The sequence below is a fragment of the Heloderma suspectum genome, chromosome 17 (assembly GCF_057233095.1).
Source record: "Heloderma suspectum isolate Gila_16-S chromosome 17, 16-S_ref, whole genome shotgun sequence".
Taxonomy (NCBI): domain Eukaryota; kingdom Metazoa; phylum Chordata; class Lepidosauria; order Squamata; family Helodermatidae; genus Heloderma; species Heloderma suspectum.
In genome coordinates this window covers 12,137,391-12,164,970 of record NC_139474.1, presented here as the reverse complement: position 1 = coordinate 12,164,970, position 27,580 = coordinate 12,137,391, and the positions used below count along the sequence as shown (strand labels likewise).

Genomic DNA, 27,580 nt, shown 5'->3' with positions numbered 1-27,580 from the left:
AGCCGAGAAGGAGGGCGAGAAGGCAACAGACCACCCCCTCTGCTGCCCCCCAGTAGCTGGTTCCCAGAGGTAGAGTGCCTCTGAGCATAGAGATCCAATTCTTAACAGTCATGGTTAAATTGTTATTTGTAGGTCTGTCTGCCATAAATGTGTTTCCAGTCTTGAGTAGAATCGCCTTGCCTGAAAGTAGGCTGACTGGAAACACAAATGCTATAGTAACACAAATTACTGTTTTTATTGTACACTGGTATTCCCAGGCAATTCTCAGTCAGTCTCTCTCTCCCTCTCCCTCTCCCTCTCTCTCTCTCTCTCTCTCTCTCTCTCTCTCTCGTACACACACTCCATTTCAGATGCTGGCTGGGCCCAAACCTGCTTCTCTTTAGAGATGAGGAGGAGAACAATCCTTTCTTTCTGTTGATTTTCCCCTGGCATGCAAAGTGCTTCTCTGAGCATGTGTAGAGTGCGTTTCCTTGAGAACCCTTAGCGCGGCCCTGTGAGGTAGACTGGGATGATCAGTCACTCCCACAGGGCAAAATGGGGGGAGAGAGGGTGGCAAAAGCCGCAACTGAGCCTGCGGGGGAACAGCAGTTTCATGGAGGCTGGGGGCTGCTCCCCCCCCGCCTCTTCCACATCCCTTCATGCTGTGCAAAGAAGGTTCTGGGCCCTGCGCTATTTCCCAGTGTTAGCCCTTCTGTCTATCTCTCTCCTCTACCTTTCCGGCACTGCTGCAGAGTTAGGGGTGGGATCCCGTGACGCGGGAAACGGAGCCAAGAGACGCAACGGCTCAAGTGAGTTATGGCGGGGAGGATGTGTCCTTTTCGTACAGCATCCAGGCTGCCGGGCACAGCGGCACGTTGTACTCGCCCGGGCAGGAGCCGAGCGTGACGGGGCTTGGGCGGGGCCTGTGTAAATGCGGGGGGGGGGTGTTGCAGCCGCTCGCCTTGAGCTGTTGAGGCACAGCTGCGGGACTCCTGAGCTGTTTTCAAGGGGCCACTCCACACTGCGCCCATGTTCGCTGCCACATAATAATTGGCACCTTGCGCATGTGTGGTTAATTGCCCGGTGCCCCTTACCCTGTTTTTCAGGACCCTTTGGTGAGATTCCCTGGGTGGGCCCACCGCCACCACCTCTTCCTTGCCAGTGACAATTACAGCCTTCCAGAGGGGGAATGTAAAGGGGTGTCTGGGCACTCTTGTCACTGTTTGCGCGCTCAGAGAGGTTGGAGGAACAGGCAGTGGCAGCAACGGGGAGGAATAGCAGGGGCAGGAGACTCCGGGCATTGTCACCGGGGCCCCCCTGCAGAAGCACACACCTCAGCAGGTGCCCAGTCATGCCGACCCCTGGTGCCGGCCTTAGAATTGCTACAGATGCCCACAGAAGCGGGCCTGCCATTCTGTTTGAACACACCTGGCACTGTTCCCAGGTGTGTGGCAGTTTATGGGGTACGATAACAAAATGGCCCCAAGGAGATTACGCTCTAAACTTTGGCAGGGGAAAGGAAGGGAGAGGAACGGCTCATGAGGGATGGATGCAGGCAAGCGCGGGGTCAACCCCCACGAGATGGAACGTGGCGCCCCCAAGAGGGCCATTTTTCATGGCATTTGAAACAGGCGGGTGCAAATCCCACAGTTGCCCAGTTGCCTCACACAGAGTGCAAAATTTGCTGTGGGATTCAGCAAGCTCCTGAATCAAGCAGCTTTCATTTAAAAAAGGAAGACAAGGTTTCTAGTCCATATGGATATGAAGGGTGTGGGCAGTACCTGGAGGGAGCTGCAGAAGCCGGAGGTGGTCAGCAGCGCCCCTTGTCTCTCCCTGTACCTGGCAGAAGCGGTTTTATGTGAAACTGTCTCCTGGATGTTAATGGACTTAACTTGCATAAATTGTCCAGGCTGGATTTGGCTCTCCTTGGTGTGCCTTTGCTGCCCAAACGATTATCTCAGTCAAAACACACAGAAAGACGCAGAACTCTGGATTCCTTTCAACTGCCCCTCAATCTCCTGGAGCTGAGCAGGCACATGCAAACTGTCAATGACAGAGTGCCTCTGAGCATATGCAAAGTTCCTTTTTATCCTCTTCCCCACCACTCACCCGTTCCTTGTCGCCTTTGGTACTTGTATTCATGAACAGTTCCCCCCCACCAAATTTAAACTGGCACTTGTGCCTTTGTGCATATGCAGAGTTCCTTTTTGTCCCCTTCCAAGTATCTGCAGCATCACCTCCCCATTCCTTATCACCTTTGGTGCCTGTATTTGTGAACAATCCACTCCCCTGCCCCAGAATTTAAACTGGCACCTGTGCCTCTGGGCATATGCAGAGTTTCTTTTTAGTTCCCTCTCCTTCCCAAGGAGCCACAGCCTACTCCCATATATCTGGACGCAGGGGGCCTGGTTCCTGGGGATGGGTGGGGTGTGTTCCCCCCTCCCCCAAGCAGACTCGGACTCCCATCTCCTTGCCTCATTTTTCTTTTTTAAACAAATGGCTTCCCAGCCTCGGATTTCGTTTCAGATTAGCACTCTCCTCTGTGAGAAAATGGTTTATCTCTAACCGTTTCAGTTTATTATTGAGCCTGTTTACCAGGCTGCCGCTGTGGTTCTAATAGGCCCCAGTGCAGGCGCCGGTCCCTGGGGGCTGTCCTGTACCCCCAGTGCTCTCTCTCAAGAGAGGGAGAGGGAGAGAGCACACACCATGGTGAAAGAACCGACTTGGCTCCCTGCAGGTTGTTTTTGCATCAAAGTAGAATGTTCTGCCCGGCTTCGGCCTGGTTGCTACATCCTAGCAAGTTTCCAGAGCTTGGGACAGATGTTCAGCAGGGGACGTTTTTCCATCACTGCATTTGGGGGAGCCGCCCCTGTTGAAATCCTGCCTTAAGCATTCTTCAGAAGGAACCCAACGGGTCTCCCAAGGCTGGGAAGCAGCGATTGGAACAGGACCTGTTGAATTCCTGCTGGGCCCTTTCCTGTGAGAGGTGCAGGAGGTCCGCCAAGGGAAAGGAAGGGGGAACCACCCCTGTTGAATTTCTGCTTGCTGCTTCAGAGCAAAAGGCAGCAAGCTGCAGCCATGTCTGCTGCTGCTTCCCTGTGGAAAGGCACAGGTGATGTCCCAGGAGGCAGTGTCAGAGCTCACTACGGCGGTGCTTGAGCGCAGCCTCGCTGCTTCGCCACAGCCGCCTCTCCTTGAACACCCAGGTGCATAATCCGAGCAGGGCAGGCTCAGCGTGTGACCTGCCAAGCTGGGCGCAGCCCCCCAGCTTCCTAAGTGAGGGTGAAGCAGCAGAACCATCTGTCAGTCTCCTGGTCTGCCCCCCTTGTCCTGAAATGTCCGAAACGGGGCAGCCACAAGCCACAATGGGTCACGGTCCATAGCTAGTGATCTCTGTTCAGCTTTGCAGCTCGTGCAGGCCTGGGGCTGGACTCATGGGAGTCCTGGGGGGGACGAGGCGGGCAGAGCACTGCCTAAAGGGAGCTCTTCATACAGCCCTGTTGTACTTGACCAATGGAAGACGCTGCTGCGAGGATGTGCCTAAAGCCCCTGGCTGAGATGGCTTTTAGAACGGGGGTGCAGAACCTCTTTCAGCCTGAGGGCTGAATGCCATTTTTGAGGAGCTCCCGGGGGCCGCATTCCAGTGGTGGACGGGGCCGATGGAAAACGGGGCAGAGCCAAGATATATTGATATAGATATATAAAACAGCCTGTTTTTATCTCAGAGCTCTTACTGTGAGTAACTAAGCCTTAGGAGAGGCAATTTGACCTTTTATAACGGGGGGGGGGATGCAAAGAGTGGTAAACCATATGATCGGCAGTCAGGGAAAGGGGGAGGGGCCAAGGAAAGGGGGGTGGCCATCTGGGGAACCCATCAGGCTGGATTTGGTCACCAGGACTGAGGTTCAGCACCCCTGTTTTAAAAACCTTTTAGACAGAGCCATGGAGGAAGCCCCTTGATGGTTGTTCGTCATGAGAGCTAAACCAAGCTTCCCTGCCCTGTTGCAGTCTACCTCTCCATACCCAGCTGCTGGGAGGAACCAGCAGCGGGGGCGAGGCTGTGCCCTGGCTTGTTCAGATGTTATCTGGCTGGACATTGCTGGGGAGAGAATTTCTGGACTAGCGGCCCCCATCCAGTGAGGCTGGGCTTGTGTCCCATGCTGCGTGGTAGGATTTTATGCAAAGAGGGACTGAGCCCTGCAAGCTGTTGTTGTCGTGATGTTTTTATTCCGCCACCCCCACCCCCCCGGTGCAGCCCTGCCAAGGGCAGAATCCGAACAACGATGAGGGTGAAACTGAGCATGTGCAGAGCCCGTTCCCTTTGTGTCACGAATGAGCTGCACGAGAGGGCCCATCGCTCAGCCAATAGAGCACCTGCTTTGCCTGTAGAAGGTCAACCGGTGGCCTGGCCAATTCAAAGGATCTGGGAAAGACCTTTTGCTGAGAGCCCCGGAGAACCATTACTTGGCTAGCTGGGCCAAAGGTCTGACTTAGGACTCAGCAGCTTTGTAGCCCAGTGGCAGAGCACGTGTTTTGCATGCGGAAGGTCCCAGGTTCAATCTCCAGCATCTCCAGATAGGGCTGGGAAAAGACCCCCTGTCCGAAACCCTGGAAAACAGCTCCCAGTCGGGGCAGATAAAGTGGACCGAGGCTCTGATGCACTATAAGGCAGAGTTCTGTGTCCCTATTCAAATCAGCGCTTATTTAGAACCTTGAGGACTGGAATCTTACTTTATTTTTAAGGGAAGGGTCATAGCTCTGTGGTGGAGCTTGCATGTGGAAGGTCCCAGGTTTTGATTGCCGGCAATTCCAGCTAGAGCCGGGAAAGACCCACTCTTTCTGAACCGCTGGAGAGCCACTGTCAACCTGTGTAGAGCAGGAGTGGGCAACTTGCCCTCCTGATGTTTTGGCCTACAACTCCCAGCATCCTCCACCATTGGCTATGCTGGCTAGGGCTGATGGGGGTTGCAGCCTGACATCTGGACACCTGCAAGATTTGGCCTTGGTATCATTATTTTTGGAGTGTGTGTTTATTGTGATGTGTTTATGCATAGCATGATCTAAATCTTGCTGTAGTTTGTAACGTAATTATTTACAAATGTTGTTATGTTATATTGTGTACTGTTTTAAAAGAAGATGCTGTAAGCCACTTGAGCATGGTTTTACCACGGAAAAGCATCGTACAAATAAACCCATGATGTTGACAACAAGTTGCTCATCCTTGGTAGATTAAGATGACACTGGGGACAATCCAACCTAAGCCCTACTTAGAGTAGACCTATTGAAATGAGTGGGACTCCAGTTAGTCATGACTATCTTAAATCTCATTCATTTCAATGAGTTTGTTCTATGTAGGGCTAATGTTGGATTATACCCATTGAGTTACATCAGCCATCTCCAACCTGGGACATCCCAGATGTGTTGAACTACAACTCCCAGCATCCCCAGCCAGCAATGGGAGTTGTAGTCCAATGCATCTCGAGGGTACCAGGCTGGGAAAAGCTGAGTTTAGATGGACCGGTGTTCTGACTTTGCATCTTCCCATGTTTCTTTCGACTAATCCAGACAGGTACAAACCTGTTGGGTCGCTAAATACCTGGGATTATTCCCAGGCCTCAGTTGCAGGCAGAGAGCAGAGCCTTGTTCCAGAAATCGGACTCTGCCTAGGGGAGGCTTATACGGTTTGCCCTGATTGGGTGCGGCAGGGAGGACAGCTGCAGGTTGGATATGGGGCAAGTAGAACTGTCAGGGTTAATTGCAGCCTTGCTCGGCCTCTTCTCGGTTCAGCGATGCCGCAGAAGTGACCCCTCCCTCGCCAACCTGGCCCTGTCCCCAGCCCTCCCCTTTAATAAGTGGCTGCTTTCACACCACTTCAAAGGCAGCTGGTGCTGGGAGGTGGAAGGTTTCGCTCCGGGGTGGTTTGGCTGGTCGTGCCTTGATCTTTTGGGTGTGCCACCCGCCAGCTGCATTGTTGCCTGGCCCAACTGGTAGCCAGAGAACCTGCATGGCTTGCACCAGCTGAGGCCTAGTTTTGTCTCCTCCTCGTAGTTTGAAACCCAATTCTGGCCCAGGAGCCAAATCTGGCCCTCTGGCAGTCCGATTTGGCCTTCTGGGTTTCCCCAGGTGGCCATGGCCCGTCCCTAGCCATGCCCCAGACCACCAGTTGTTTGGGTTCCCAGCATTTATGCAGTTTTCCCCCGTTCTAAAAGGTTGAAATTACTCTTCTAACTCTCCCCTTTTTGTTGTTGTTGTTGTTCAGTCGTTCAGTCGTGTCCGACTCTTCGTGACCCCATGGACCATAGCACGCCAGGCCTTCCTGTCCTCCGCTCTCTCCCGGAGCGTGCTCAAGTCCATATTCATTGCATCAGTGATGCTATCTAGCCATCTCATCCTCTGCCGTCCCCTTCTCCGTTTGCCTTCAGCCTTTCCCAGCATCAGGGTCTTTTCCAGAGAGTTTTCTCTTCGCATTAGGTGGCCAAAATATTTGAGCTTCAGCTTCAGTATCTGTCCTTCCAATGAGCAGTCAGGGTTGATTTCCTTTAGGACTGACTGATTTGACCTCTGGTTTTTTTTGTATTTTTGGCTCTGCCCCCATTTGCCTTTCTCCACCACCCCCCTCACTAGAATGGCCTCCTCAAGAGCTTTTCCAAAATGAAATTTGGCTCTTGGGCCGAAAGAGATTCAACACCACTGCGTGACTCAGTCACAGCCTGATCTAAAAAAGGTTACAACCGCAGCTCTACCTCTACGCAGACATATGGTAAAAAATTAAATGTTAGGTCTCTTCTTAATGAAAATCAATTTAAATTAAGTTCATGCTTCTAAAAGCTGGTCCCAGGTCCAAAAATGTTGAAGGGTATTGTTCTAAGTGACCCCCACAATTGCCGATATTTCTCAAATAATACCTCTGGAAATGGATTTGTGCAAGCCTGAGTTTATTCCAGATGCAAACCTTCTTTCCACCCATCCCTCGTGGGTTTCTCTTTTTTTCCTGGTAATAGTTCATAGATTTTTAACCTTCTCTGGAATAGTCCATTGATCGGAAGCACCTCCTGTTGCCAAATTTTATAGCTGGCGTGTGGATCCCGTTCTGTTCTGTAATTTTGAAATGTAGTGCATTTTATAGCGTAAGCCTCATCACTGGCCCCTGTGGAGAAGGGAAAGTTGCCTGGGGCCGGGGGGGGGGGAATCTATGTGCTTAAAACATAAGTGCATCTTATACCACTGCAGATCCCTGTGCCCTTAGTTTGGGGTACTGCCACAGTTTGGGGAGAGAAACGTTTTTGGGTACCTTCTTGTCAAACAGGGACTGGAATTTTGGACTTTGAGCAGTCTTTCTCCAATCTGCTCTTTGACCTAATCTTGGCCTAAGAGGCTGCTATTCAGACTGGGTTGGAGGTGTGGAGAGGCAGGGGTGAAAGAGAGGCATCTTTTACCAACCACCCCCAGATAGCCCCGAGTGCTGTTCCCTTAATGGCAGGATGTCCTTTTTCCTTCCATCTCCTAGATGCTATAGACTTGGTGGAGAGACAACTGTGCATTCCGCCCCCTCCATGCATCACAGCATGGGCCCCTCCTTTTGCATAAAGGGAAGCTACAGAGACAGGCTGTCCGTCACTCTGGCAAGATTTGAGATTCCAGTATGGGTACGCAGCCGTTTTGCTCGTTGGGTTGGAAATTTGGAGTGACAGGCTGGCGGGAGGGCGGGGGAGAGAGATTGCAGAAGTGTGTGTGCATGTAGACGTGCGCATGGCTTCCTAGCACCTGCACATGGACACCAGTGTGGTGGAATGCACATACACAATCGTGGCATAGAATGAGTGATGCATGAGCTAGCATGCGCCAGTGTGGTGTAGTGGTGAGAGTGTTGGACTGGGAGCTGGGAGATCCGGGTTCTAGACCCCACTTGGCCATGGAAGCTCACTGGGTGACTTTGGTCCAGTCACAGACGCTCAGCCCAACCTACCTCACAGGGTTGTTGTGAGGATAAAATGGAAAGGAGGAGGATAATGTAAGCCACCTTGGGTTCCTTGCAAGAGGAGAAAAGGCGGGATATAAATGCAATAAATAATAAACAAATGTGCCTCCGTGGTCCTGGGAAGTTCTGGCTTCCAGTGGCACCATTGCCGTGACCTCGCTAGGTGCCTTTGAATAAGCCACTACCTACTATCTCCACCCCTGTGGTCTTTCTCGCCCCCCCCCCCCAGTCTTTAATCTGGGGGAATAAGACTGGTCTACCTTACAGGATAGTTGTAAGGAGATCAGACATGAAATGATTTGAACAGTTGGTGGAAGGGGAGAAATACCGAGTCGGCTTCATATTTACGTTGTGATTTTACTGAGTGACCTATTTGCGTACTGTTAACTCCATAAAATATCCCTATAGGGTAGTTCGGTTTTATTAGCCCCAGATTGCTGGGAGTTGTCTTCTGCTGCCCCAACTCGCTTGACCCATAATTATATGTCAGTCTGAGTTCCTTGGGTGATGGGCAGCAGGCAAGCATGGCGACTGAGACAGGCCATCAAGAGGTGGAGGGCAGGGAGGCTGAGCATGTGCCGAGTGCCTTTCCTGGTTTCCGAGCACAGCTCACAAAGCCGAGGTTTCGTCGAGCGAGGTTCGAGTCCAGGGGCTTCCTGGTTCACAGCTCCATGCCTCCACCGCTACGATACATGGGCGCACAACATCCGAACAACACCGTCTCTGCCCAGGTGGGGTCTTCATGGCCTCCATTAGGCAAACAAGACAGAGGTTTGCAAGGGGTGGAAGTGAGAGACCAGTAGAGTAGTGGGCGTGGGATAGGTGAGTCTTCCGGGTGGGAAATGGACACGCACATCGTAAGAAAGCGCCTCATCTTTCATCTGTCACCACTAGTAGGCTCTAAAAGATGAGTGGGGAAAGCAGGGCCATTCCACCAGGCCTGCTGAAAGACTACTTACTCTTTTTTCTTCCTCTTCCCTCCCCATCCCATTTTCCTTGTGTGTTGTGTCATTTTAGATTATAAGCCTATGGGCAGGGGCCATCTTGTTCTACGGATTGTTTGTGAGCTGCTGTGGGAGGCTTTTTGGCTGAGAAGCGGAATAAAAGTACTTTAATGAACTAACTGTGAATATTGGAGCCCTGCATTATCTGACTGCAGGCCCATCTAGGCTAGCATCTGCAACTTCCAGATATCCTCACACCCCCCACCCCACCCCAGGAACCTCACAAGGCTGGGCATAAAGGTAACATAACAACAAACCCTTTTGTTGCTCGTCTGCAGCTGGTATTTGGAGATAGACTGCCTCTTCAGACAGGGGTTCCATTCTTTGCTGTCATAGCTGCTAGCTGCTGAAAGAACTGTCCGCTGCAGATTAAATCTCTGTTCTTTCCGAAGGAATTGACTTGCCGGATCGGACAGACAAGTCTCGTTTGATCCCAATGTCCCATTTTTCCAAAGGTGGCCAGGCAGATGACGCATAAGGAGCATGCAAGCAGAGATGTACATTTCCCAAACATCTGGCATTCAAAGGTACACTTCCTCTGAACCTGAGGGTTCAATTACTGGTCATGGCCAATGGCCATCGTCATTTGGCCTGTTACCCCCACACATCTGCCAGGTCCTTCAGTAAGGTCCATCTCGGCCCAGCATTCTGTCGCCGACAGAGGACAGACAAGGGTTCCCACTGGAAATTCGACAAGTGGGGCACAGAGGGGTTGGTACGCAGCCCCTGGCTTTCAGAGGCGCTCCATTATCTCGCTGTCTCAGATTCTGTTTCTGCTGGAGCCCATCAGCAATGCAGAGGATTCGTCCTGCGGCCGGCCACTGTATGTTCTGCTGCGTTGTCATCTTCCTACAGCAGCACAGAAACCGTTGGTAATTAATTGGCAGATCTGGGGGGGGGGGGTGTCGGTGTGTGGCGTGTCAGCCTGTCAGAATTATCAAAGCTGGGCTCTGAATCAGCCAGGATTAGATGCCGCCAGGGCCTTCCCGAGCAGATCAGAGGGGACCTGTGGCACAGGATCAGCGTAATGGAAGCTCCCTCGGGGCGCCCCTTTGCAGCATTAGCGGGTAACAGGATTAGCTGCCAGGGGTAGCGGAGAAAGGGGGTAGGGATTGCCTCTCTCTGTGGAGTGTCTGGCCACAATTGCTCCTCGCTGCAAACGAACCCAAACCCCACAAGATGCTTGCGACCTGTTGATCTGCCCCGTAGTTCAACATCTCGGGGTAACTTCTATCGCCGCTGGGGTGGCGGGGGCAGCAGAGCGAGGGACTGACCAAGTACACAGCCACTGCAAGATGTGTAGAAATCAGGGGAGTCTTTTAAAATGGAGAGATCCGCACATCCAGACTCATGTGTTGCAGAGGCTCTCGGAAAATACGTGACCTCAGGACACAAGAAAAGCCCTGTGAGATTGGGCCGAAATGGTCCATCCAACCCATTGCCCTGTTTCCTGCTGTGGCAGGCCAGCAGTCTCTGGGGGCTCAAGAGTGGAACATGGAGCCAGCAACCCCCTTCTGGTGTTTTTGTCTCCCGGATCCTGCTACTTGGAGGTAGCCTGCCTCTGATCACGGAGATTCCATATTAGCCTCCATGGCTAATAACCGTCAATTGCTGTTCCCCTTCCTAAGGACGAGCTGTTTGAGGACAGGAGAGGGTAGAGATATATTATTCTACTGCAGCGGTGTTGAGCCTCAAGCCCGTGGGCCAAATCTGGCCTGGCTAAGGTCCCAATCTGGCGCTCCGGGGTTCCCCAGATGCCCACGTTCCCTTTCTCCCCGACCACCGGTCATTTGGTGGTTTCCTGGCTTTTGTGCAGTCCCCCCCCCCCGCTAAATGGTTGAAATGCCCCTGCTAAGGCCTAATTCCTGGCAGCTTTGAGCTAAAAGATGCTGGTATCTTCACCTCTGCCCCGTTTGGCCTTCTGCCTCGTCCGCCATTGCAGTGCGGCCCCCAAGAGCTTCTCAGGGGTGGAATTCCACCCTCAGGCGGAACAGGTCTCACGCCTCTGGCCTAGTCTGGTGTCTTGGAGATTGGAGGTTGGAGTACAGCTGACTCTCCCAACCTGGTGTCCTCCAGGTATTTTGAGCTACAATTCCCTGGGGCAGATGGGAGTTGAGGTCCACCCTTTCGAACTCCCTCCATCCAGGGCTCCAATATCATCTAATATATAGATGATATATCTTAGGGGGTGTAAGCACAGTGCAATGCTCTTCGCAGCGTCACACAGTCCCTGCATGTAGACAGCTAGCAGGTCAGGGTGGAGACGAGGCTAGAACGTGCGGGAAACGTTTTTGTACAGAGGAACGTGAGCCCTCGCCCAAAGCGGTACAGCCACAACCCTGTTTTGCCGCAGCAGGGAGAACGAGGCCCAAAACCGACTGGCAGAATGAGGTGGGGGGAAGAGGGGGGAACTTAGAGAGATGCGGAATTTTCTGTCGCCTTTCCACAACTGTGGCTGTGTGCGTGATTCAGGCCAGCTGATGGCTGATCTCCTCGCGCCCACCTTGGAAGAAGAAAACAGGCGGGGGGGGGCTAGGGGAACTCCCCATTTTCAGCCCTGCTCCCTGCAACAGTGTCTGTCACACACCCCACCGCTGCGGCCGCTCTCGGCTCCTCCTTCCGCCCCCGCCGTTGCCTGCTTTTGCTCGTTGGCAAGGTTGCCTTAATTGATCAGTGGGATGCAATTAGCGTCTCTCCGAGCTGTGGCATGCGTTTTTTTTCTCTTTCTGCTGGGTGGCAGCAGTGTCCAGAGGGGGGGTTGGCACCGAGAAGATCCCCCCCTTTCCGGGGACCCCTGACGATTGCCCAAAATACCAAGACCCCCTCTGGCTTGTTACAACCGGGCACTCGGGAAAGGGGCAAATCCAGGTGCAGGGGATGGCGCTGGGACTGCTCCTCTCTTGCGCAAACTCTGGGGATTTGGCTTACAACAGGAGGCCTCCCGCCACCCAGCCAGTTCTGGCAAAACAGGCTGCCAGGGGAACTGGGTTGCAGATGGCATTCCGGCATCTCCTGCTCGTTGGCTTTCGAAGTGGAGTAAACGGCTGGAGTTCACATCGGGCTGGAAGCTGGACTTCCTGCCCCAGAAATAAATGGGATCAGGCACAGCTGACAACAGATTCCTGACCCCCTTTTCGTCTTTTTATTTATTTTATTTTTACTAGTGGGTGCCTGCAACAGAAGGTTGCAGCATTCCCTCACCTTCTCACAGGTGTTTAGGATGCCAGCCGTGTCTTCTTCCAGAATCCCATTTTTCTTTTCCAGTCGGCAGTCAACATTCCATAGCTGTTGAGCATGATCAGTTGATTTATTGTATTATTACATTTATATCCCACCTTTTTTCCTCCAAGGAACACAAGACAGCTTACATGGTCCTTCTCTCCATTTTGATCCTCACAACAACCCTGTGAGGTAGGTTAGGCTGAGAGTCAGTGAGTGGCCCAAAGTCACCTAGTGAGATTCATACCCAAGCGGGGACTAGAACCCAGTTCTCCTGAGCCCCAGTCCAACACTGGTACCTCCCTCTTGTTTTTCAGGGGTCCCATTTTGGCTCCGATCCTGTCGGCACGCACCAACAGAATTCGCTGTTAGAGGGAGTGGTTCATTCTGTCGGTTGAATCATGATCGTAGTGTAGGAGAGAGAATATCTCCGGGATGTCCCTCTAGGACGACCTCTTTCCACATGAACCTGCCTGGGCAAATGAGGCCCTGTTGTACATCCATGAGCTGTCTTAAATGAGGGAGTGAGCCATGATAGGGCCTTCTCCTTCTTTGGAACTCACTCCCTGGTGCACCCAGTGCCTGCTCCGTTTTCTTTTTGGCGCCATTTGATGCTTTGCTTTGCCCAGCCCTTTTACAATATTTCAGGGTGGAGGTGGGTTGACTGCAGGGTTTTTCTGTCTTTGAAAAACTTCTTTTTGTTGCTGTTCTGTGTTTTTGTTTGTTTGTTCTGGCTTTGTTTCCTTACATTCACTTTTCAGCGATGCTTTTTTAAGATGGTTAGTTTCCGATGGCCCCGTCTGGCTGCTGGAGAAGTTTTGCTGCTGTCATCTACTTCTGTTTTTGTGTTTTGCTTGTTGGCTTATTGCGTTCTCCTTAATTCGGACTACTACGTTGGTTTGTTTGGGTTTTTTTGTTTCCTTTTAAATTGTAAACTGCTTTGGGATATTGCGTACCTGAAAAGCAGTCTCTAAAGTAAATAAAGTAAAGGTTGCTGGATGAGGGATTCCATCTCCTCCTCGTTGCTTTAAAAGGGCGGGAATATGTTGTCTTCCCTCTTGCTTCTGGAGACCGGGCTTGGGAGCCATTTCCATAATCCCCAAATGCAGTGTTGGCTGACTATGGTTGCTCATCAGAGAGAAGAGGGGAAGGGCACTCTGCACATGTTTGGATACCCCCTTGCTTTTCTTCCCTCACCTGTTTGATTCAATTTTTTTATGTTTATTTTATTTTTATTAAATATATATCCCGCCTTCGCTCCTCTTGCGAAGAGCTCAAGGCAGCTTAAATCATCCCCCTCCTCTCCATTTTATCCTCACAACAACCTGTGAGGTAGGTTAGTCACTGAGAATCAGTCACTGGCCCCAAATCACCAAGTGAGCTTCATGGCTGGGTGAGGACTAGAACCCGGATCTCCCAAGTCCCAGGCCAGCGATCTAAGCACTACACCGCACTGGCTGTCATGATATTTGTTTGTTAGCCCTGTAAAGTCCCATTCACCAGGATGGGGCTGTCATAGTATTACGAAGTCTTCTGAGAGCTAGACGGGGTCCGTTCCCACCTTGTCTGTGGTGTGGCTGTCAGCTGCTTGCACAGGGACAGAGAGCTGCTTATGGGACACACACACACCACAGCTTGTTCATCTCCTTCCCATCACCCTGCGTTCCTGGTCCCATCCTGCCTTGCTGCAAGAACCTTGGCAAAAAAAAGCTGTGGGTGTTTCCCCCACCCCCAATTTCGGGATTCCCATCCAATTGCAAGAGTCAACGGTGCATTGTGTCTACACAATTCATTTGCCATCCCATACATGCACACTTTTCTTTTTTCCCCTTGCAAGGCTTTGAGGCATCTTGCGTTCCAGTTAACAGTAAAAAAAAAAAAAAATCCACATGAATTTGTTTTTTAAACAACACACGTTCAGTCTAAAAAGTACATACACCATGCAGCAAATGGAACAAGCAGCAGCATTTGAACAGCACTGGGGATTGCGTGATCAATGGCTTGCCAAAAAGCACAAAGGGAAAAAAAGCTGTTCTGAATTGGCACTGCAAAGGGAAAAGAGGAGGCGCCCAGTGGATCTTTCTGGCGAGGATTTTGCAGAGGATGGTGGGCCACCACTGAAAAGTACCTGATCACCACCTGACTAAACTCTGAAGGAAGCGGGAGCAGCGCCTGGAGAAAGGTCCCCAAAAGATGGTCTTATATGAGTGGGCAGGGTTTTGTGAACCACTGGAACACAGGGGACTGATTTCCACCCACCCCCTGATCAGAATTGGCGTTCTCTCCCAGTAGCCCCAGGTAATCAGCCTATGATAGCCTTGCAAGCAGTCAGTGGCCAGTTCTCTGATGGTCACTAGCAATGTCCCTTCTCCCACACCCCCAGATAAACACAATTCGTTTTATGCTGCGCTCCCCAGCAAAATGCCAAGGGAGACACCACATTTTGGTAATGCAGGTCAAATCGACCATCCAGAAGACTCTCCCTTTTTAACAGTAAAATCCTAAGTTTCTACCCCTCATGGCATAAATAAGGTCTCGATGGCGCGGCAAAAAAGCTGATGCTGAACTGGACTCTATGGCCTCAAGGCTCTGCCTTACATAACTCCATTCCCCTACCTGGGGTTAGCAGAAATGGAATCAATGTTTTCTATGGGAATTTGCATCATTTTGACTGGGGGGGGGGCAAATGTACCTTATCATCTCCCCTCGGAGCCAAATATAAGTTGCCATCTCAAATTAAAAACCAGTCAGTCAATTGCAGCTTCTGCACAGCCATGCCCTCGTAACGTGTATCTGTGGCCAGCTCATGTTCAGCACATCACCACCCGCCCGCCCCCCATCTCCCCGATTTGCTACAAGCTGAAGTTGTGACTCTGCAAGAGCAAGCAGCACCATCTGAGCTGAAAAGGAAGATCAGAGGGGTCACGGGGGGTGGGGGAGCGACTGGCTCGAAGGGCCAGCTCTTCCAAGTCCAACATCCACGGGTCACCTCCGTTCCGGGCACGCGGAGGATGACTGCAGCTGTCTGGTCCAATCTCGCGCGCCGTCGGTCAACCCTGGCCCACAGGCCCAATGGCGTTAGACTCGCTCCTGTCATTTATGCGCGGCGAGTTTGTGACAGGGCATGTTGCGTGGGGCCTGGCTTGGTGGTTGCTTTTCATTATTTATTATAAAAGAGAGAGCAAAAAAATACAAACAAAACTGACCATCCAGCCCTTCTCTTTCTTGGCCTGCGCTCGCTTCCTAAGCGATGAACCAGATACCATCTATGCAAGATCTTTAAGAGAAGAAAAAAGAGATCACAGCTGTTCTTTACCATCTGCGTGTTTTTTATTTAGTTGGTTATTTGGCTGATTTTTAAAAAGCATTGTCATTGTTCTAGCTTGATGGAATCCAAGCCAGGCCTTGTGTTGGGTGGTTGTGGCTGGAGAGGAATGCTCAGAAACCAGGTAGCGCTGCAGCTGTGCAGTTTGCACGATGCCACCTCAGTCCAGTAAATGCACAAAACTCCGATGCGGGGCCTGCCTTGATCGGAGAGCCGCCCACTGAAGTGGGAGAGTTGGGGATGGACTTTGTGTCTGTGTGCTTGACAATGAAGTACGTTTTTTAAATTTGTATTCCTTTACTATTTTCTACCAGCTACTACAGATAACTTCTCCTAACTTAGGCTCTGCCGGATGTTTTGGACTGCAACTCCCATCAGCCCCAGCCAACATACCCAATGATCAGGGGTGATGTCAGTTGTAGTCCAAAACATCTGGAGGGGCCCAGGTTGTGGGGGGCTGGCTTAGGACACTGTACATGATTTTCTCCTTTTCCTTTTTTCCTCACCACAACCCTGTGAGGTAGGATTAGCTGAGAGAATGAGAGAGAGAGATTGCAGCTGATTCTAGGTAGTCTGCTGAGCTTCACAGCTAAGTGTGGATTTGAACCTGGAAGTCCAATATATTCCCACTGCCCCCCTCCCCCCAAAAACACAGAAGTCTTGAAGTTGTATAAATTATACAAGTTGTTCACATCTATCTATCTATCTATCTATCTATCTATCTATCTATCTATCTAATCTATCTATTTTTACTTACAGCATTTATGTACTGCTCCACATCCAGACCAATTCTGGAGCGATGAACAATAAAAGATACAAAAACAGGATAAAATAATAAAACACCATGTTAAACATTATTACCATTTAAAAAAAAAGAAAAAAAAGAAACAGAAACATTTACACCACTTCTCTTACCTTGCATCATTTCATTTCTGGTTTTCCTGGCAGGCTTGTTCAACCACCTTGCTCGGCTTCTGAGATTTCACCAGACCATGTGTGCACACCGCACCTTTGCAACCTTGAGGGCTAGAAACATGGTGGGTTCAGCCAAACATGCACCATAAAATCTAATATTCTCAGCTGGAGCCCAGCATCTAAAATCGCAGTCTGTGCTCCTGCAGGATCATACAGCACAGATGCAGCCCTGAGTTTTGGGATCCTGTTAAAACTGGGAGGCAGATGGATCTGGTCAATCGGGTGCAATCCACAGAGAAGTCGAATGAATGGCTGTCTTCGTCCTATTGGGGAAATAATGGTTAGGATGGAGAAGGGCAGTTTTGATCTGTTGTGTTCTGCGGCCTCTAGCGGCCATCTCCCGATGCTGCAGCCTGGCAGAGCACAAGCGTGACTTCCAACCAGGTTCGGGGGATGGAACCCCATATTCCTCACTGCCGACAGGGAATGCTGGGGAGGGGGCCAAAGTGCAGAGAGGGCTGGGTTTCGTATCCACTTTCCACTTCAACAAGTAGGGGTGCTGAGACGGGATCTCGGAGGCGAATTCCAGCTAGGTGTAAATGTCGCAATATTTGATTTACATTTTAGGACGAGGTGCTCCTTTAATTTCTTAAGCAGCAGGCGTCGAGGGGCCCTGCACCCTGCAGGGTGGTCCCACATTTTATCCCCACCCCACCCCTAAATATATATTCAGTGCTGTATATTCCCTTGCCATTGAGAAGGGGACCGGAACAATTCACCCTATTGGTTTTATCGATTCCTGTGCTGTTTATATTCTTTTAATTACTTGTATTGTAATTTTATATTTTTAACCGTTGTATGGCTTTTTAGTTGTTTAATGGTTTGTAAATGACCCGGAGAACACTAGTTATTGGGCAGATTAGAAATGTAATATAATAAATAATAATAAATAATCATGTTAAACCAGCCTTTCCTGACCCAGTGTCCTCCAGACCTGTCGGACTGTAACTTGCGTGTTGGCTGGGGATGATGGATGTTGCAGTCCAGCTGGAGGGCACCCTGCACACCAGTCGGGTACCCCCTTTTTCCTTAACCCCCAGATTTGTGGAATGATGCCGCTCACGGTCACTTAGTGCTGAAGCGAAGAACACTCTGCACATGCTCTTTTCTCGCTTCTCTGCCTTTCTCTGGCCTCTCACTGAAGTGACCGCAAGCTTCTCCCCACAAATCTGGGGTGAAAGATTACCCTATTGGAATGTCGGAGAGCGCTTGAACACAGACTTCCCCAAAGGGTGTTTCAATTTAAATTTGGGGAAGGAGGGAAGAAGCGGGGAGGAGTCAGGAGGAGTGGCGCCTCTTTGCTCTGTAGGCCCCCATCCTGACTCGCCTTTTTTGTTCTCCCTTCAGCTTGCGGCGGGAGGGCTACACGGTCCAGGTGAACGTCAATGACTACCTGGACATCTACTGTCCACACTACAATTCCTCGGTGCCCGAGGGGCGCATGGAACAGTACATCCTCTACATGGTCAACCACGAGGGCTACCGGACGTGCGACATCAGCCAGGGCTTCAAGCGCTGGGAGTGCAACCGCCCGCACGCCCCGCACAGCCCCATCAAGTTCTCGGAGAAGTTCCAGCGCTACAGCGCCTTCTCGCTGGGCTACGAGTTCCACGCCGGCCATGAATATTACTACATCTGTGAGTTGGACCTCGGACATGCATACGCACCCCCCGGCCTTATGGCAGGGTTGCAGAATCTCAGGCAGGGTTGCAGAATTTCAAGGTTGCAGAATCTGTCCCTCCTGGGGTCCCAGTGATCTTCTCGGGGGTCCCCTTTCTCCCAACTGCAAATTGTGTGGTGGTTTCCTGGCTTGCGCTCTTTTACCCCAATTCTAAAAGGTTGAAATGCCTCTCCTAAGTCTTATTACTGGCAGGAAGACCTTTAAGTTGAAAATATGCTGGTATTTTTTTGCTCCATCCCTTTTGCTCATGACCCCGCCCACCACTGGAATGCGGCCCCCAGGAGCTTCTCCAGTGGGGGTGGGGCCAGGGGAGAGGGGCATGGCCTTCTGGGGGAACCCAGAGGGCTGGACTGGGATCCAAACTGTGCTGGATTTGTCCCGTGGGGCTGAGGCTCAACTCCCCTGCTCTAGACAGAGACTTAGAGAAGCTTGTAGTGGTCTCTTTTGAAAGGGAGCGGCCACAGTCCAGTGATGTAGCCCCAGCTTTGCATGCAAAAGGTCCCGATTCAATCCGTGCTCAGAAAGACCTTGGACAGCCAGGGCAGGGGAAGGCCCCAGCCAGAGAGAACTGTTTGGGGGTGCCTTCTGGACAGCGCTGGGCCAAACAGACCCACAATCATCTTTGGCATAATGCAGCTATGCTCAAGGTCATTTAATTCCCCCCAATCCCTCCACCCCCAGCAAGATCGCCAAGGGAGGGAGCTTTTAACCTCTGACCTCCTCATCCCAGCTGACCACAACAGAAGCATTTTTCACATTTATTTTTATTATTTATTACTACATTTCTATCCTGCCTTTTTCTCCTCTTGCATGGAATCCAAGGTGGCTTCCATGGTCCTGCTCCATTTTAAGCTCACAACAACCTTATGAGGTAGGATAGGCTGAGAGACAGTGACTGGCCCGAAGTAGGGATGTCCGAGGAATCCGCAACAGAATCAAATGATTTTGGATTTCTATGAATCCGACCTCTGGCTTCCACAGCAGATCGGCTGTTCCCGAGTCACGTGGATTCTGCAGGCTTGCGGGGTGGGGTTACTTTCCAGAATTTTATGCAAATTTAGTCATACAAAAATACATGAAATAAAAAAAAACACACTGGCTGAAAATGTGCATTTCCCCCATAGGCTGAAGCATGAAAATGCGTGTGGGGGGATTTGTGCAAATGCGAATTTGTGCAAATGCGAATTTGTGCAAATTCGGGAAATTGTGGGGGAAACCGATTCCACCAACGGGTAGGCAATGGAACGAAAGGCACTTGACAATCCAAGAAATGCAGACAGAATGGATTTTACAAAATCCGTATATCCCTAGCCAAACTCACCCAGTGAGCTTCTTGGCTGAGTGGGGTCTAGAGCCAGGAGATCCACAGTCCTTGTCCAAACGCTCTAACCATCGCCCCACACCGGCTCTTTCCCCCTATAATACGATTGTAATGACACTGTGTAATCTTTGGCCTCTGTCACGAACAAAGCTGCCCCCCTGCAAATCTGTCCTTCTTTCCTGTTGCACCCCAGTTTGGAGGTAAATTTATGGAGGGTCCGTTTTACTGCTCGGGAGAGCACAAGTAGACCAGCTTCTAGTGCTACGATAGTTTGCTCACTTTTTGGGAACCGAGCCGTGGAAACGTCTCCTGTGGGCCATCGGTTCTGCAACAGTTAATGATGCGGATTGCTCGTTAGTGCTGCAGGGAGGTCCAGATAACTGGCACGGATTCTTCCCTGTATTCCCCACCCCTTTCGGTGGGGGGAGTGGGAAGCTTTTCTGTACACATCCTCTTTGCTCTGCCCTTCGCACTTCTACCCCCAGGGACTCCCCACTGAACATGCGCTTCAGGTCCACCAGGGGGCGTCCCTCACTAAACGCTGGTACGCGGCCTGATCTACGCATTTTATTTGAATCATTACATTTCTATCCCATCTTTTTTCCTCTGGCAAAGAACCCAAGGCTGCTCACATGATCCTCCTCTTCCTGCATTTTATCCTCACGATAACCCTGTGAGGTAGGTTAGGCTGAGTGTCAGTGACTGGCCCAAAGTCACCCAGTGGGCTTCGCAGCCAGCTGGGGACAAGAGTACCAGTCTGACACTCTAATCACACACCACACTGGCCCTCATTGAGAAGAATCACATGGGACAGACTTTCTGAGGCTGAACCACTTCTTGATGAATCCTCGGGGCGGGGGCGGGGAGCTGCACATTTGAATGCCCCCTCCACCCTCCTATCAGGCAGGCCTAACTTTAAGTTACAGCTTCTTTGGAGGGAGGACTGACTCCCCCAAAGCAGCAGGGCCTTTTCGGTTGTGGCCCCAGCATTGCATGGTCTGTTTGCTTATCTCCTTCTTTCATGTAATTCCGTAAAAGCACCAGAGCCCCTTCTGTTCCCTTCTGCCTTCCTTGTTCCTCTTGCTTGTGTTTTCCAGTTGACTTGGAGGTTGTTTGGAGGGTTTTATTTCTGCTGTTGTGGTGGTTACTGAAACACTGATTTTTAACAAACTCGTTGAAACGCAGTGCATCAACCCTGCAAAATCAATTCTGGCAAATCAATCAAGAATGTATTTGTTACCTTTCTGCCCTGCCTTTCGTTCAATTTCCCCACTCCTTGCCCTTTATCCTCACAACAGTCCTATGAAGTAGGCTAGGCTGAGAGACAGCAGCTGGCTCAGGGTCACCCAGCAAGCTTTGTGGCCAAGTGGGAGATTTGAACCTGGGTCTCCCCAATCCTTGTCCATCTAGCCAAGGATGCAGAACCTCTTTCAGCGGGGAAACCACCAAATGGACAGTTGGGGGGAAGGGGGGCCCGGGAAAGCAGGCAGGCCATATGGGGAACCCCGGAGGGCCGGATTGGGACTCTTGGCCTGAGCTTCTGCAGCCCTGCTCTCACAACTGCACCAGCCTTCCCCAACCTGGTGCCTTCCAGTTGTCTTGGACTACAACTCCTATCATTCCCAGCCAGCACGGCCATTGGCCCCACTGGCTGGGGATGGTGGACAACCTAGGCCAACACACCTGGCGGGCACCACGTTGGCGAGGGCTGGTTAAATGTGGCCTTTGGCCAGGCTCACTGGGGATGATGGGAGTTGTAGTCCAGCACACCTGGCGGGTGCTCTGTCAGCTGTTTGGAACCCCAAAAGTCAGTTTAAGAAAGACGAGGAACCTGGATCGCCAGTGCCCAGTCTCCATTCTTCTCCCATCCGGGGGTAGAGGGGAAAGCACCCTCTTTCTTATCCAGCGGGCGAACGTTTCCAAAGGCGTCTGCCACGGGTACAGCAAGACCCGAGCGCGAGATTAGGCATTTGACTAAAGATGGCGCGCCTGCGTGCGTGCGCATTCAAACAGAAAGGGAATGAAGCCGTGCTGATCCCTTTCCGGAGGGGAGCAGTGAGTCAGGAGCGGTGGGTGGGTGGGGGCAGCAATGCTGGGGGTGGGGGAAGCATGTCAAGCAGACAAGGCTGCCTCCCGATTTGCCCCCTGCGAAGCCCTTGAGAGGGCGGGCCCTGTTTCAGGGCTGACGGGCAGCTGCCAGGGCCCACGGCCAGCCCCTTCGCTGGCCCTCGCTGGCGCCATTCACCCCCTCTCCGAGAGTGCGAGCGCTGCTGAAAGGCGAGGAGGAGGCAGCGTGACCACCGCTGGCATGTTCGCCCCCTCTGCCCGGGAGGTGTTGGTGGATTTGGCCCAGCGGGAGAGGGCGAGCGAATGGCGTGACGGTGGCAAAGGGGGGAATTGTGGGAGTTGTAATCTAGCAAATCTGGAGGCCCCCATATTTGGGGAGGCTGGTCTGCTCTGATTAGCAGCAGCTTTCTGAAGCCTGGGGCAGACAAAGGCCCTCGCCCGCCCCCGAACCTGCTTCCAGGTTCTTTGTACCAGAAATTGAACCCGGGACCCTTCTGCGCGCAAAGCAGCTGCTCTACCACTGAGCCTCCAGACTTTGGCGGCAAAGTGGGCAGGACAAATACTGACCTCTTCCTCCGTTTCCTTTTCAGCAACTCCGACACACAACCACCGCTGGGCCTGCCTTCGAATGAAGGTTTTTGTTTGCTGCGCTTCCCGTGAGTGCCCTTTTCCTTTCCTCTCCCACCTCTCTGGGCATGTACTTTGGGCACCCCACCCTCTTTGCAAATCGCTTGTGAAAGGGCTCTGTGCTATTCAAAACCTTGCCGAGATTCCCTCTCCTGTGTCTCCTGCATCACTGAAAATCTTCATTTTCATCACTGCATTTTTTTCTAAAGCAAGCTGCTAGTCCTCATGGGTACAGCGATTTATTTTACTTCCTTATTAAGACATTTTACCTCCTGCTTTTTCCTTCTGTTTAATCAAAAGCGGTTAAGATTGTCACCCTTTTTTTAAAGTGTAAAATGGAGCAATACATGCCCACATGTACAATAAAGCGTGAGATTACAAATATAGTTACATAGGATTTGTAAGGACATAAAGAGAGCATCCTTGCTCTGTGGTTTTCCCTTTACATCTGAGAGAGACTGCTCCTGCACACGGGAGCTCTATTCCAAATTGCCATCGCTGTTAAGAACATAGAGTCAGCCTGAGGGTCCAACTAGCCTAGCCCTCCCACAACCTAGTGCCCTCCAGCTGTGTTGGACTACAACTCCCATCACCCCCTGGATGATAGGCATTGTAATCCAACACAGCTGGAGGGTGCCAGATTGAGGAAGCCTGATTTATCCCATCACCTTCGTTCTTACGATGGCCCGAGAGACGTCCCTGTGCGGTATGAAAGCAGCACACACGCACACACACCTCTGTTGGTTCCCTGCTCTGCCCAGTAATACCATTTCAGAGGCAGGTAGAGTGCCCCTGAATAAGGAGGTACCATTTGGCTTTCATACCTAATAGCTTGTTGATAGACTTCCTCCTCTATGAATTTGCACGTGTGTCTTTTTAAATTCTTATTATTACATTTATATCCAAACTTTTTTCCTCTTGCAAGGAGCCCACGGTTGGCTTACACAGTCCTCCTCCTCTCCATTTTATCCTCACAACAACCCTGTGAGGTAGGTTGGGCTGAGAGTCAGTGACTGGCCCAAAGTCCCCCAGTGAGCTTCATGGCCGAGTGGGGACTAGAACCCAGATCTCCTGAGTCCCAGTCCAACACTTTAACCACTACACCACACTGGCTCTTTGTTGAATCCCCCTTTTAAAGCCATCTAGTGGTCCCCGCCTCATTGTGTGGCACTGATATGTTTTGATTTTCTGGCACAAGAGGGTAGGAATAGAGGGGGCTACAGAAGGGAAGGCCAGAAGGCCACAGACAGAGAGACAGGAGTGGCCCAAGGAGCCACGTGTGTTGAGACCCTGAACGCCACGACTCGACCACTGGGAAATCTTGCTATGTCCCTCTGGGGCCTCAGTTCACCAGATTTTTGCTTACATATTTCCCCCTGCCCCTAATCTCTTCTCTGAATCCATAAGGACTAGAAACTTGCTTTAAAAGAAAGAGAAAGAACACTGACCTTCTGAGCACTGCCAAATTGATGGCCAGTATATTCACCCCTGCCATCACCCACCTCACCCTGCACCCACACCCCTGTGCACATACTTGTGGGTGAGTTCACCTTAGGCAAGGAGGCGTTCTGCCAGCGGCTTGCTCTTTATTTTGAATATATATTTGATTTATGTGTAGAATAATATATTTGGTAATAAATAATATAGGATGCTTATAGGATGCTTTTCTGTAAAAAAAACCTCCAAAGCGGTATCAAAACAGTGAAACAGTTTAAAAAGAGCTGACGTGGGCAGCAGAGGGCAGCGTCCTGATCACTGGATGCATTATGGGATGCACATTGAGCCGCAGCTGTGCGCGCACTGAGGCAGGCTTGTTGTTCTACAGACAGGTATCTGGGAGGCGGGGAGCAGGTAAGCTCCTGGAAAAAACGATGTGGGCTTCTCTTTGGTGACCTTATTTGCAAGGCCTGTGTCAATGCCAGCCTTAGTCTCCACAAACGTGGCCCTAAACCACAGCAGACAGCGATGTGCGCATAGCCGCGCTCCATGTGCATTCCAACACGTGCTTAGCAATGGGACAAGGCGTGCCTGCCCTTGGCCTGGGGAGCATACACAGCTCCTCTTGCACACCCTGCTGTTCTCCCCTTCATGTGCCCATGCATACTTGTGCATACAGTGCACATGCTTGAGCTCAGTGTGCCATCCCATAATCCACCCAATGATATGGACACATAAGCATGCCTGCTTTATTTTTATTTTATTTTTGGTCGATAGTGTACATGCCACTTCTTTTGCACACCCCATGGCCATCCTTGTACCTGCTCCACCGTCTTCCCCACACCCCCATGTAGCTCACATTGTGTGTCATCTGACCTAGTGATCTTTGACCTTTCTTGTCCTCTTTTTCCCAAAGGGAGCATCTGGTTTGGACATAGGATTTAAGGCAGGGGTGGAGAACCTCAGGCACGCAAGCCAAATCCAGCCCTCCTGGGGTTCCAGTCCGGGTTTCCCCAGATGGCCACGCCCCCTTTTCCTGGCCACACCCCTTCCCTGACCACAGATCATTTGGTGATTTTTCAGCGTTGTCGTTGTTTTTCCCCCATTCTAAAATATTGAAATGCCTCTCCCGAGGTTTAGTTCCTGGCATTAGGAGCTGTAAGCTACAATGTGCAAGTATTTTGGCCACACCCCATTTGTCTTCAGCCCTGCCCACTGCTGGTTTGCGGCCCCCGACAGCTTCTGTAGAATTCAGTTTGGCCTGTGGGCTGAAAGAGGTTCCCCACCCCTGGTTTAAGGGCAAGGAAGCAAAGGAGAGGAAGGGAAACTACGGCGGGGAGGCGGGGTGGGCATATGGTCCCTGCGCTCTGCCCCCTGGGCATAACCCTCTCCCCCCATCTCCTGCCCGCAGCGTCGCACTCTGGGGAGAAAGCAGTTCCGACCCTTCCGCAGTTCACTATAGGGCCAGAGGTGAAGATCGAGGACTTGGGTGAGTGAGAGCCACAGTGCCCTCGGCTGGGGCGGGGGGCATTTCCCCAAATTTAGCAAACCATATTGGCAGAGCGTGTGTGTCTCCGCGGCCCCTCTGCTGGAAGAGGCCAAGAGCTTCTTGCGGGCTGGGTAAAGCCACTGAGCTGCGTTAGCGGTTGTCACCTCCGCCTCCCGATACCCAGAAGCCTTTGCAGTCTGCCATATTGGAGGCACCCAAGGAAAGGACAGCGTTTTGAGCAGGAGGCGCGAGCTGGGGGAAGACGGCGCCCGCCCCCCCTGCTCAAGTCTCACCTCCCCCCCTCTCTCCTCCCCCCTTTGCAGATAATTTTAACCCTGAGATGCCCAAACTGGAGAAGAGCATCAGCGGGACCAGTCCGAAACGGGAACACTTGCCTCTGGCGGTGGCCGCCGCCCTCTTCCTCATGACGCTCTTGGCCTCCTAGCCACGTGGGCTGCTGTGGGAAGGGGGCCGAGCCATCCCACTCCGCCTGGGCCGCAGTCCTCTCCGAGACCTCCTCGGCGTTTGTGAAAAGGGCAAAACGTATATTTAAAGGGGGGGGGGTCGAATTTCCAGAGGGAGGCGTGGTGTTGCGAGGTGGGAGGCGCAAAGGTGGAGGACAGTGAACTTTCTGGGCTGGGCCGCCCCCTCCTCCTGTCCCCACCCCCAGCTAAGGAAAACATTGCCGCTGCTTCTGTCTCTCTCTTTCGCCTTTCCCACCTGACAGGTTCTGGGAGAGGAGTTTTAGTCCAGCGTGTGGACTTCAGAGGGGGGGGGTTGGTTTTGGTGCCCCGGGAAAGGCGTTCCAATTCATCCTGAAATCAGGGCCTCCACGCCAGGCGATCCACCTGAGGACCACAGGTCTCCGCTACAGCAATAGGCCAGCTGCTCGCCTGTTCTGATGCTCAGGGCAGAGGGCCGACAGCAAAACTCCAGAGTGGCGGACTGTCTGCGAGAACGTCTGATGGCTTGGCAGCGTTGCAGCCTGGCAGTTTTGTTTTGGAGAGGGAGAGCTGTGCCCTGCTTGGAGAGGTGGCATCCTGTTCCGGGAACACCCATGCCAGAGATGGGTGGGCTCTGTTTCCCAGTGACTCTCACGCTGTGGGGCATGTAGTGCTCTCGCCCTCACCCCGGGGGTACCTGTACATATCTCTTATGTGTTCTGTACAGAGAGAAGGCTCCATTATCCGTGTCTATAGATTATATAAAACTGTTCTTGTAGTGGGTGGGTGCAGGACGGGCACCGGTTTGCCCGTCAAAGCCAGAGTCTTTTGTTTTTTTGGGGTGTTTTCCCCCCTTTGTCTTCTGTGAAGACCAGACCTATGCAAGACGCACGGACACTTTTTTTTCCTTCCCGAGGTGGGGTGGGGTGGGGTGGGGGCCGGGGCAAAAACCACATTGACGGGAAAAGAAAAAAAAAAGGACCTTTTGGGGTTGGGATGGGGGGGGCGGCAGCGGTATTTCTCCTTGTGTTTTTTTTTTTCTTCTTCCCCAAGAGCTTTGGCTGGCAATTTTCATATACTTGCTCTTAGTCTATTAAAAAAAAATTAAATAAAAGGTGGAAAAAAATAACTAGCCAGTCTTTATGTTATTTATTTATTTGTTACATTTATATTCTTCTTTTCCGCCAATGAGCCCAAGACCGCATGCCTCATCCACCCCCTCCGCCTGATCTTCTTATGCTCACAACTACCCTGTGAGGTAGGTTAGGACGAAAGTCAGTGGCTGGCCCACAGGCACTTAGGGCGCAGTCCTATGCATGTTTAGACAGAGTAAACTCCGACAACTCCCAGCATTCCCCAGCCGGCCATGCTGGCTGGGGAATGCTGGGAGTTGTCGGACTTTTTTTTCTGGCTTAACATGCATAGGGTTGCGCCTTTGGTGGCCAAGTGGAGACTACAAGTTGGGTCTCCTCAGTTCTAGTCCAGCCTTTTAACCACTACACCACACTGCTCTTTGTTTCCTCTGCTGTGGATTTGTGGATCTGCTGGTCCACAGATGACCATTATGGTGGGGTGGGGGAGCAGGGATGTCTTTATTTGTTCCCTTTCATTTTATCCTGCTTTCTCTCCTCCCCGTTCTTCGAAATGTTCCGTTCCGAGTAGCCAGTGCTCTAGTTAGCAGGTAAGGAAGTTCAGATGAGGTTGGACTCCACCTTCCATCGTCCCTGACCATTGGCCATCCTAGCTGAGACTGATGGGAGTCGGGAGTACATCCAACATCTGGAGGGGCACCGTGGTCCCAAGCTATGAATGTTCGCCCACGACCGCAATCTGTGCGTCTGAGAGAATCCGGGGCTTGTCCCCAGAATCTGGTGGTCACATTTCTGATCGTGGAGGCTGCATTTATTTATTACGCCTTGTAGCTCTCGATAACCCAGCCCTCCTTTCCACCATGAATTTATTTCAACCTCCCCTTTTTAAGCCCTTAAATCAGGCCCACCTAGGGGTCCCCAGATGGCCACAGCCCGTTTTCCCC

At 51.6% G+C, this 27,580-nt stretch overlaps 1 protein-coding gene across 3 annotated transcripts in view; it reads left to right on the top strand.

Moving 5' to 3' along the window:
- EFNA3 (ephrin A3) overlaps positions 1 to 26,664 on the top strand; it is a 57,071-nt gene extending 30,407 nt beyond the window's left edge. The window contains exons 2-6 of one of the 3 annotated variants that reach the window (XR_014786344.1): positions 17,828 to 18,117; positions 22,140 to 22,205; positions 25,025 to 25,102; positions 25,426 to 25,742; positions 26,558 to 26,640. Coding sequence is in view for 2 of the 3 variants with exons in the window: in XM_084824648.1 (XP_084680774.1) it covers positions 17,828 to 18,117; positions 22,140 to 22,205; positions 25,025 to 25,102; positions 25,426 to 25,547 (556 nt within the window). In the remaining variant the exon portion in view is untranslated. Of the gene's footprint in view, positions 1 to 17,827; positions 18,118 to 22,139; positions 22,206 to 25,024; positions 25,103 to 25,425 lie in introns of all 3 variants that reach the window. The other 2 variants (XM_084824648.1, XM_084824649.1) reach the window with 2 other exon arrangements.
- The last annotated feature ends 916 nt before the right edge of the window (positions 26,665 to 27,580 follow it).